Below are 12,407 nucleotides of genomic sequence, written 5' to 3' on the forward strand. Positions count from 1 at the left end.
ATGATAAATTTAAACAAGGTTTTCTTTCATATTATAAGCATCCTAATGGTACGTGGTAGTATTAGAGAATTAGACAAACTTTTTAAAACACAGTATGTAAATTTAGAAATGACATTTATATACATAATTAAATGGCAATAATACAATGTACAAGTTAAACAGAACACCTCTCCTGATGGTTCCCAGCATCAAGGTATTTTTCAAATACACATGAGATTTTTATTTATTTTAAAGGAATGTTGTATCAAAATATACTAGTCTAATTAGAGCTTTTATCTCACACCATCAATTAAGTCAAAATAACCTTAGTAAAAAGTTTTAACAAAAAAATATTGGAAATTAGCAATGTAAACTATTACAGGTAACTTTCAAAAGAGAACTTACTGTACTATCAACAGCTAAAGAAGCCTACTTGATTTCATCCAATGTGTCATTTATAGCACTACTTAAATGATCAGCTGTCTCTAATCTCAGAGAACTCTTCAATAACAAGTCAACAAGAATAGTTCTAAAAAAATATATAATTAAATAAATGAATGTTTACCTTATTTGTACTTTTAATCCCCAAAAATGTCTGTCCAAGAGGTACTGGTCGAAATCGGCCATCAAAGTAGAAAAGTCCAATGTAGGGATTAACGTGTAAAAAAGTAGCAACATCAAGGTAGTTGGGTAAGGTTGCAGAGAGTCCAAGTATCCTTATCATACTCTGTGTAGATTCCACCTACATGGGTTATTTTAATCACAGGTCCAGTGTGAGTATTAATACTTCCAGAATTGTCCATTCATCAAAACTGTATTATCACCTAACCTGTCACACTGAGGATGCAGAACTGAATAGACACAGACCCACACAACTTACACCTGCAGAGACTATTTGTAGAAGTATAAAGAGGGAAGGTAAAAACCCAAAGAGTACGTAAAAATTAAACACATTTGCAACATTGTCCAATGAATTTGTTTTCACCAGAGAAATGTTACACATATCATAAAAAGGCCCCACTAAATCCCACCAAAAGTAAAAAATCCTAAATAACACAAAATGATCACCACACCTATTATTTAAAATGTCTCCCTCGCAATATATACAATAATTGGGATAATGATTTTAATCATACTCTATTTCTATGTAGTACCTGCAAGGGTTTGTAAAGAAATAAAAGTGATATTCAATTCTAAAACTATTACTTAAAACTCAGGGAGGCTATTTTTAACGTCTTTTGATGTTAAATACATGATACCCTAGCAAACATTAGGTATTTTTCTAATAAAACTCCATTTAAAGATAATCATTTTTAAATCTAAAAGTATAATCATATCTTAGTATAATTAAGTCTTGCAAGAATTACTTTTAGTTGAAACAGGAATAGTTTTATGTCTTAAGACAAATTCCAAAGCTCTATGCACTACAGATATTTACCAAAAAAGTATTCATTGCTAAACACTGTAAAACTAATACTTTGCATGTCTCCTTATTAGTATGCCAAGGATTAGACAGTACGAAATTTCATCTTGCATAAAATTTAAGTTTGGAAAAGGTCTCCCTATTCATTGAAAGCAAAGTTAGTTAAGCAACAATTAGTATTTAACATTGGTAAATAAAATAGATTTGGGACTTTTAATTTTTTATCTTTTCCAAATTTCTCTCCTCATTAAAAGTATGTTTGTAAATTTAGTTCTTAACATAACATGCAATTTCAGTGAACAGCTCCAGATCAATTGTCTATCTTAGTCTCAAAAGATGAATGATGTGCAACACTGCCATCTCCTGGGAATATCTGATAATCACAGGAAGAAATAAAAAGAACTTTGCTTTTTACTAAAAACAATCACAAGCACTGCATTACATACTTTGAAAATTTGAGAAATCACGTATACCCTTTACCATAGAGATTAAGATCCAGGGAGAAGGACTCAGATAATAAAATATTACAGCAAATAATACTTAATAAAAATGGCTATTTGACAGGTTCGACAGAACAGCTGGTTTTCAATCAAGGGATGTGGATAGCACTACAGAAAAAAAGCCTTATATAATTTGGCATTTATAATCCTTAACCTCACAATCAACAATACATTCTGTCTCTAGTAAGATTAGCTTCACCTGGAAAAGGAACAAATATGGTTCTGTGTGGCTAGAACTAATCGACAGATGAATGCTCTACAGAAGTTAGAATCAGATGACTCAATAGTCAGGAACATCTAGCTTAAGGATTTAAAAATTTTTCCTAATAAGCAAGTCTGTAAAGGTTTATGAGCAGAGACATGGGAAACTATACAATTATTATTTGATTACATTACAGAAATGAAACTGTGAGGGAGCAATTAATGTATACACTATATATTATATGCTGTATCTCAATAGAGATAAAATATATTTATATAATTATATGTAATATAAACAATATAACCATAATATATAATTTTATAAGTGATGGTGAATATATTAGAGCTTTCACTGATAACAACCCACTGTGGACCTGTGCCACAGGTTCACCACCACTGTTTAAATTATAAATTATATAGAGAAAATTAAACTATTGTGCATTTATAAAATATAAAGCTCTTAAAATACTACATATGATGCATAATATTGTGTGAGTGTACACCTACACAGAAAAGGCCTTGATGCTTACTCTTTTTTTTTTTTTTTTTTTTCTTGGTACTGAGGACCTCACACCGCCCAGGCAGGCACTTGTGCCACTGAGCATACATCCCCAGCCCTACTTTTCTCATTCTAAAGGGAGTGCTCAGAATAAAAAGAAAGATGGCATTGTCAAATTCCCTTGTAAACATATGGTTAATACCTTGGCAAACACATAAAAAATATTTACTGGCCTCTAATGAATGATTTGTTATTGTATGGAAGTTCTTATCTGTGGAATCTTTTCAGTTAAATGGATGTGGTCTCCTACCTTGTTCACTGCAAATAAATATAGAATGTATGGTTCATACAGCATGACTCCCTAAAAAATGTCTTTTTAAGCTATTTAAGTATCAAGGTATAAAACCAAAACATTTCTTAATCAAACTTGCTCTTTTATGTAAGAGAAGATCTGAATACTACTTTTTGAGAGGTCTCATATGTAAACTATACACCAAAAGCAAGAAAGGACCTGGACAGCAGAGATGGCAGTTTAGGTTACTTTATCGTACCTCATAACTATTTGTATTCTTGAGGCTGTTTTATATTGGGTATTAGCAAAAATTTCTAATTTTACAAATCTACATTCATTATTTAAAACCTTTGTATTTTATATACAGGATGCATACATAGATATTTTTAGTTCATATAGAAAAAAAATGAACATATCCCCAAAAGTCCTGCCATTCTCTCTCTATTGTAAGAAACCACTTTTTGGCTTACTGCATGTTTTTCATACGTATATACACCACATTCTATGCTACCTTAAAATCTAGCTATGTTTTTTTCACTGCTGTAACTCAAACACTTAGAAATATACAGCTAGCACATAAGTGCTTAACAAATGTTCATTAACTGAAAGAATGAATCTAACTCCCAAACCCTGCATACTTTCTCTTCACAAAGCGGAACTGTGCTACAATATAGAACAGTTTGTTTTTTCAGTGAAGAATTAAATATATTTCTGAAACCCAGTTCAGATGGCTGTACCTCATCCTTAAATACTGCAAAGTAGTATTTCACTGTAAGAATGTTTAAATTATTAAACTATTTCTTTCATTTTAAAAACATTTGAATTATTTCCAAAATATCTTTTTTTAAAAAAGTATTCAATGAGTATCAGTAATAACTTATCTTTATAAACTGGTGCTATTATTTCCATAGGTTAGACTTCTACAGCTTAAGTACGGGGTTAATTGTAACAGACGTCTCCAAATTGTATTCCATTTTCATTTTTGCTAATCTGACATACTGATTTGGATTCGTTTTGAGCACCTTTTCTATATTTCTCAGTATTTTGTTTCTACTGTAAAATGTTCTTTCAAGTTTTTAAAGGATTTTTTAAATTAAAAAGTCCATTAAATATATGTGAGATTAAAGATTAAACTTTAGTATTACACAAATTTCTATGTGACCACTTACATTTTAACTGTTTCAGATACTATCTTCATTGGTCAGAATACTTTAATATTCACATATCCAAATATAGCATAAATTTGCTTTCTTTTCCCAATATAAGTACATAGAATGGAAAAAACATGACAAATTTTAAGAATGTAACTACTTCAAAGGCGAAAACAAGAAAAGATAGGGAGCCTGAGAGAGAGCAGAAAGCTAAGAGGGCGGAAACATCAAGTGGAAAACCTGGTCAGGGTAACATCACAAAAACAAAAGGGGAAAAAGTTCCAAGACTGAAGAAACAATGCATGGTATTAAATATCAAAAAGTAGTAACATCAAAGTTAAAACACTAAGTCTGAGAACTATCTTTAAGTAACTGATAATCCCAGTCAAAGACTTTTATGGTTCAATTTATGATCAGACTGCAGTGGTTGAAAAATAAAGACATGTAGAAGAACTAATAGTGAATACAGATTAATATTTTGGGAAAACAGTAAAGAACTTTATTAAGCAGAAGTTACAGGGGAGGGACAGATTTGAGGGAGAGTTTTCAGTAAAGTACAAAGGGACATTGCAGTTCTTTTGAACCAAGAGACAATGCTAAAAGGAAGAAGTTAATGACACAGAGAAGGAAAAAGAGGGTAAGTTAAGAGAGAGAGAGATGATGGGATCCCATGCAGTAGGCACTGCTGAGAAAAGTTGAGGGGTACAATGTACAATGATGCGCATACTCAGACAGTGAGAGACCAGGCTGACTTTTTTCTGAACAGGAAGAGGAAGAGGAAGGATGGTAATTGAGGAAATTCAAGCATGAAGGATTCCATTTCCTTAATAAAATGTACTGTCACATAAGGAGGCACAACAGGATTAGAAAGAATAAAAGAGACTGATGAAGCTTAGAAATGGTCACATTACAGAAATAAGGAAAATGGCTCAGAAGTTACAGGGCAATCCCAGGAACCCAGGTGAATTCAGAGCTGATAGGTAAATAGTGTACATGGGTCTAAGAATCTATTCTGACATTAATCTAAATTGCTGTGTCACCTCCTGCCTAAAGATTCACTGGCTGGGCAGAGATGCAGATGTGGCTCAATTGATTCATTGTGGAAATTTTGCCAGGTATTCAGAAGATAAGAAAGTTAAGGTTATTGACAAGAGAATAATTGGCCTTGGAGGCCTGGGTATTTTAGGAAGAAAACAATGGCAAAAGAACATGAATAAAAGACATTAACATATGAAGAGTCAGCAGCAGATTTCTTGATGAGATTGAAAAATTGATGTTCCTGTCCAGATTTGCAGTGAGGGGGTTAGAAATGAGAAAAAGTATCAAAACAACAACATTCTATATTTTAATGTTGCTAAGTCATTATTAGACCCAGACTTGCAACACATGTTTAACACACAAATTTTCTTGTATTTCAGTTAAAAACTTTAGTAAAACGAGATTGAAAAGGGACTTTTTTATATGAATATGAAATAGCTAAAGGTTTCTCTAAACTAAAATGACTTACCCCATGAACAATGCATATTAGTACTTCCTTTGAATGCTTTAAGTTAGAAAATTTATTCACGTCTCTAATAAGAAATTATACAATACTTTTTCTTACCTGCCGTAAAGTACGTGCAACTATGCTTTCCAATACTGGCCCTCTATCTTCATGGAGCAAATGGACTTCATCAAGAATAAGGAGCTTTACAATTTGGGAAAGAGCAACATCCCCAACACTCTTTCGTGTTACTACATCCCATTTTTCTGGTGTGGTCACAAGCATCTGTAACACAACAAAAGATAACCAAGGTAAAACAGAAATTCCATAATTTATGTAAATTTCAAATTTCATTGAAAAAGAAGTATTTTCATCTCTGTATACATCAAATGAAAAGTATTTAAAGTACCCCAGAAGGATATCTAGCTCACAGAAGATAACAGTCAATTCAAGAGGATCATTCTTTCAGGTAATGATTTAAAGCTGTTATTTAAAGATCTTGAGGACAATTTGTCAGTAACTGGTAATGTGAAGTATACAAATTATCCAAGTTTTTTCGTAAAAGGAACTAATAATGTAGAAAAAATCCTTTTTTGAAAGTATACACTGATAATGGTCTTTACTAGAAAAGGGACTAAGAAGTAACAGAAGCTTTCTTTAAAAGGAAATTAGTAAAGAAAACATGACTGCATTCTAGCAAGGTCATGGATCTTAAGTCTACCCAAATTTGGAGGAAACTACTATTGCTATACATTTTCTAAAAAACTGTCCTTTAATATCAACTTTTATATACCATACTTCATAATAAAAATGAATAGATTTAATAAACTATAACTGACAAATACAACAACCAAAACAGTGAGTTGCAGGTGATCAGGCAAATCAAAGCAAAAATAGGCCTACAGCATTTATGTAAACTTCATAAAAGCAGACCTCTTGGCATGAAGTTGTTACTGCAAGTCTACTTACTTTCAGCATAACAAATTGTTTTAATCTTCTAAAACAATATAGCAGCAGAAAAGAATGGAAAGTTTTTCTCTTCTACTGTACCACTGTCATATTAGGAAGTAAGTCCAGATGTGGGTAATTCAAAGAATGCATGGGGCTAACAATAAAACCCAATGCTTCTCTTAGCCAGTATACTAGGTAGGGGTACTGATACGAATAAACAATTCAGCTGTACTTTGCAGGGGTTAGCTGAGCTGGGGGTCAATTAGTTCTCCTCAATTTTTAATATCATGGCACATGTATCTCAAAGTACTTACAATAACAACAATTTTATTTATTTAGATTACAAATGATGAATAATTCTTAACAAATGTACAAATCTGTCAATATGACCTGCTGTATTGTAAGAGATATGACTTGCTATCATTTTGAAATGAACTACTTCAACTGCAAAATTTAGTAAGGTAATTCTACAAAGTGTTAATTAGCAGAGAACATTGAAATAGTAATGTAGATTTAAGATATGAAGTGGTACAAAAACCAAACGATACAGTCATCTTTCTAAAGCTAAAATTGCCATGTTGCAATCACATCAATTTTTATAGAAAATGTATGCTACTAAAATTAAGAATAAAGTACAGTATAATGAACTCTAAAATAGCATAACATATTTTATGTATATAAATATCTCCTTTAACATTCCTAAAAAAACTAGACTGGAAATTCCATTCAATCCAGCTATTCCCCTCCTGGGTATTTTCCCAGAAACACTGAAGAGGTCATGTCACAGTGATATATGTGCACCCACGTTCATAGCAGCACAGCATGTGACAGCTAAATCTGGGAAACAACCAAAATGCTCGTCAATTGCAGAGTGGATGAAAAAATGTGCTATTTTTACACCATGGAATACTACTCAGCTATAAAAAAGGATGATCTTGAGGCCTTTATAGGTAAATGGAGGCAACTTGAGAATACCCTCATTAGTAAAATAATTAAGACCCACATTAGTAAATATCACATTGTCTCTAAAGTGTAAAAAATAATAAAAACTGACAGAGCAATGGATCCAAAAAGTATAATAGATATTGTAACAGTGAAAGGGAAAGAAAGTGCTCTAAAGAATATAATGGTATACATAGTGTGTAAGACAGATGACCATATTACTGAATTTCTGTTGGATCATGGAACATAAGTGTTTGCACTATCAACGTTTGAGTGTCTAGCCACTTTTTATGCTTTGGTTTTATAACTTTAACAACTATTTTTAAGATGACAATATGTAATGTATCAACGAGCGATTTTATGATGCTAATTTTTTTAGTCTGTATTGTTCTACCTTTTTTGTCTTTTTTATATTTTGTTTTTAATTTTCGTTAAGTAATAAATAAAAATAAATACCTCCTTTATCATACAACAATATTATTTAAAATGAAAAACTTTGAATGACATGCCCAAAACAACCCAAGATATATTATCATAAACAGAGATTAAATAACTTATTGATAACCATTTTCATTAAAAACCCTTGAAAAACATGCTCATAGGTTTAAAAAGGAGTAATTCTCCTAGCCTGTAAATTGATAGCACATTAAAATATAAAGTAAATAAAATATTTTAGAAGTAGTAAATTATATTAAGAGAACTACGAAGTGTACTATGAAATCATCATAAGTACAGTTTGGCTATCTCACATAATTTGTAATACTATATCAGCACTTTATTATCTTTCAGGTAAAATAATGTGGTAAGAATTAAATTATAAAATAAAAATTTTCAAAAATCACAAAGCTATATGGGGCTGGAGATTTAGCTCAGCGGCATAAGCGCCTGCCTTGCAAGCAGGCAGTCGTGAGTTCGATCCCCGGTACCAATAAAACAAAAATAAAAACAAAAAACAAAACAAAAAATCACAAAGCTATAACACTAAACACTAACAATTTTTGTTAGCATTTTGTTTTCTGAAACTGTCTTTTAAAATATTAAGAAATGATTCCATTTATATCACTATTTTTACCACTGACACTGCCAGAAAAGTGCCACATTTGTTTAATAAATTGAAACTCATGCAATATATTTTTTTCTGCTATTGAATTAGATGTGTGAACTGTGACCATTTTTGATGTCAACTTAAAATTTTTTTCTGTGTAAGTACAAATTTCCTCAGAAACATAAAACTCATTGTTCAAAATTGTTTCAAAGTTAGCCTGTCCATCAGACAAATGAAACAGATAAGATACTTATATATCGCTGTTACGTTAAAAAAATTGGTGTATTCAATTTTAAGATGTGTATCAAGTTAACAGCAAAACTAAAAGATGTAAAACTTTCAATAATCAATTTATTTGCTAATTCATTCAAACATAATTAAAACCTTTTTTTACATATGTACTTAGTTTTGATAAATGTTTCACAACTCAGTTATTTTTTTCTAAAATTGAAGCATATTCTTCAGGAGGATAAGGGAAGAATAACAAAGTTTTTAATTTGCACTTTTTTGTAATTATTTGCGTGATACAATAATTGGACAGTACTGCAAACCATTTATCAAAAACACCAGCGAGGGAATGTTCAGTGAATGAAGAACACTGGGCCTGAATTCAAGTACTGACAGACTTATTCCAAATAGAAGGCTTTTTGATTTCTGGGCTAAGAATTATGAGATCACAAAGCTTCTTGCCAAAGAAAGGCTGTGAAAGGAATGAACTGGAGTGTGAATTTTACATTCTGTTTCTTCTTTTCCCCTACATATTAGCAGACTGAACTGATCTAATGCTTCTTCTGAAATGGAAAATGCAAAGATTCAAGAAGTAGAAAGGGCTGTTACTGTATCAGTCAGCAGTGACAAGCAGATTTTAGCTCCTGAGTTAGGACATAAGACTGATCCAAGCTTTCAGCATTTGTAAGAAGAATCGGCCAGAAGTTGGGGGTGTGTGTGTGTGTGTGTGTGTGTGTGTGTGTGTGTGTGTGTGTAACTGTAAATAGTTACTGAATAGACAAAGATTAAGAAGATTTATGTTACTAGGGCTCACTGACAAAGATCTGACACAGAAGCATAAAGAAATCAAGTTAGTGTTTAAAGGAGAAGAACAAACAAAAAGAGCAAAAGAGATCATCTTTAAGAGGACAGAATTTTTCAATGTTGTTAGGAGTTGTTAGGAGTATGGCTTACAAATTGGTCAAAATCCACTGGGCTAGGTATTTACAAATATGTGTTTCATTCTTTGTACAATGAATTCAAATTTTTAAAAAATTTCATAAAGTGTAGAGACAAAATGTAACTTATAGATTTCAACTAAAACAGAGGTGGCAAGTGGGGAAACAGACTAACTTGATACAAGATAATATTAAGAAAATGCTGTTAACATTATTTAATACAATGTAGGTATTATATATTTTTCAAAGAGTTTCTTATTTTTTAGATACTTCTACTCATAAGTGATAATTTTAAAAACCAAACCAAAAACACTATTTTTTCCATTTGAAAAAATACTCATTCTACCCTGATATATAATATATAAAATTAATACCAATGTTCAAATACAACAAACTTATAATTTTATTTATCTCCTAAATAACCCATCATTCATTTACCTATTTTAAACATTAAGGCTATAATTGCAGAGGTCTTTTATAAAATGAATTTATTGCTTTCATCTTCCCAGACCAGTATGCTTCAAATCTCTGGCTTCTCAGATTCAAACACATGCAAACACACACACACACACACACACACACACGCACCCCTTTCAGGTCCTAATGACATTCTCTTAATACCCTATACTCCCTGTCTTAAACGATCTTATGGCTACATAAGAAAGATCTCCCAATCTTACTCACAGCATTTAGAAAAACCTTAAATGGTTTTCCAACCAAAGTGAGTAGCTCTATATTGTATATTTGGTCTCTAAGACTTTTAAAAATATTTCCCAGCATAAGGTATTCTAAAACTTTACAAATAAAAATTCTACCTAGTTAAAATTCATCCAAAGTTAAAATTAAACAATTATATCAATAAAAATTTTCAACTTTTCTCAGAAAAAACAAATTCCTTTCTTCTCCACTCCTAACATTCTCCCTCATTAGACTTCACCAGATCATTTTGCCTAAGGTGACAGGCAGACATGTTTCTTGTACTCAATTATAACTAAAGAGATCTAAAAACAACTTTTATACTAGACATTTTCAATTACAGCACTATTCTTCATGAATCAAAAATAATAAACAAGATTTAGGAATGTAGCTCCAGGTAGTGTACTTGTCTAATATGTGTGATGCCCTACTGCAATTGCCACTACTACAAAAGCAAACAAAAATCCTACAAAACTGTCTATACATACACAAATATTAAAATGTAATATGTGAGTTTGATAACAAACAGTAAGATGTGTGCACAAATGCTATTATGAAATGCTACTAAACTATACTATGTGTAATACTGAGTAAATCCAACAAGTCAAGTAATTAACTTAAAACCCTGAATACAATTTTTCATATTTATATAAAAGTCATAAAGATTAGCAAAAAAGAGGGGAAAAATGAAAAGGGGGAAAGAGAAAGAAAGGGTTAAGTGAAAGACAGAAAAATAGAGCCAACTTGAACTCTCAAAAAACAATAGGAAGAATACAAAATTATATAAATACTTTGACAAATTGCTTAGTAACATCTAAAGCTGAGCTTACATATGGTGGCTAAGGATCAAGCAAGTTCATTCCAGTATGTTATGTATCAAGCAGATATGCACACACATGTGCACTCAAAAAATATGTATCAATTATTTTAGCTGTACAATTTATAATATTCAAAAATTGGAGGAAAAAAGCAAGTGTTTTCCAACAACAAATGAATAACTACTAACATATTTATATATTGGAATATTACATAAAGAAAATAAATGAAGTATTACATTATATGCAGCATCATGGGGGAAAATCCTTATAATCTTAATACTAAGGGAAAGAATCCAGACACATACAATTTAATGTAAAATTTTTAAAAAGTGAAAATAAAGCAAGGTGTTAAGAGCGAAGAGATTTGTTACTTCAGATCAAAAAAGTGAAGCAAATGAGGATAATAAGACATTGAGAGGTAATAATAATATTTTACCATCTCAATGTGGGTAGTGGTTACATTACTCATAGAGTATTTGTTAGTGTTCATACAACAGAAGACACACTATGTGCTAGTAGGAATACATGAAGAAAAATCTTTCCATTTCAGCCCCATTTTCATTGCAGATAGAGACAATGAGAGCATAGATGAGGAATAAACAGGAAGAGCAATATTCAGTACTCAATACATTTTCTGTGCTAAAAAGTCAGCTTGGAATTATTACAAATCGTATTCTAACAGTATTGGTGTAGAGCATGCAAATGCCTGTAAATTTTTAAGAAGTCTATCTTCCTTATTAAAATACATAACTGCATACCTAATCAACCAATAAATTCACAAATTATACAAATGCTTTAATTTCAAAATTAAATCTAAAGTGTCACAAAGTTTAAACTCCATAAACATTCATACAATTTCAGTTATACTGACCTGATATACTAATGTCAGTTTTGATAGATAGTAAGTCCCCATAATGGAATCTGACAGTTTGTAGATTACACCCACCACTTGGGACACTGCAACAAATCAGTTAGTTTCAATGACTTTATTTACTGTATTTTCTTATGTTTACGCCTCTCCCATCAATTCACATGCACTCTCATACATGTAAAGCACAAAGTTCTCCTACGCATCTAGTTATATTTATGTAAAGGATAGTAGCTTTCAATTATAAAATAAAAATAAAAAAGCTAGTAGGAAATTTATCGGCACATTATCACAAAGATATCAGATCTGTTATAGTTAAAGCATAAAGATGTGCTTCTAGTATTTTTATACAAAAAAAACTACCATGCCATTTTTAGCCGAAATTCCATAACT

At 31.3% G+C, this 12,407-nt stretch overlaps 1 protein-coding gene across 6 annotated transcripts in view; it reads right to left on the reverse strand.

The window, feature by feature from the left end:
* The window catches only part of Ascc3 (activating signal cointegrator 1 complex subunit 3), a 315,181-nt gene that overhangs the window by 189,978 nt on the left and 112,796 nt on the right, over window positions 1-12,407 (reverse strand). For all 6 annotated transcript variants that reach the window (XM_063253931.1, XM_063253927.1, XM_063253928.1 and 3 more), the window contains 2 exons: window positions 5,649-5,813; window positions 545-721 (listed from right to left, as the gene is read on the reverse strand). In XM_063253931.1, coding sequence (XP_063110001.1) covers window positions 545-721; window positions 5,649-5,813 — 342 coding nt within the window. The remainder of the gene's footprint in view (window positions 1-544; window positions 722-5,648; window positions 5,814-12,407) is intronic.

The sequence above is a fragment of the Cavia porcellus genome, unplaced genomic scaffold (assembly GCF_034190915.1).
Source record: "Cavia porcellus strain 051 isolate PalLab524CR breed Dunkin Hartley unplaced genomic scaffold, mCavPor4.1 scaffold_7, whole genome shotgun sequence".
In the NCBI taxonomy this organism is placed as follows: Eukaryota; Metazoa; Chordata; class Mammalia; order Rodentia; family Caviidae; genus Cavia; species Cavia porcellus.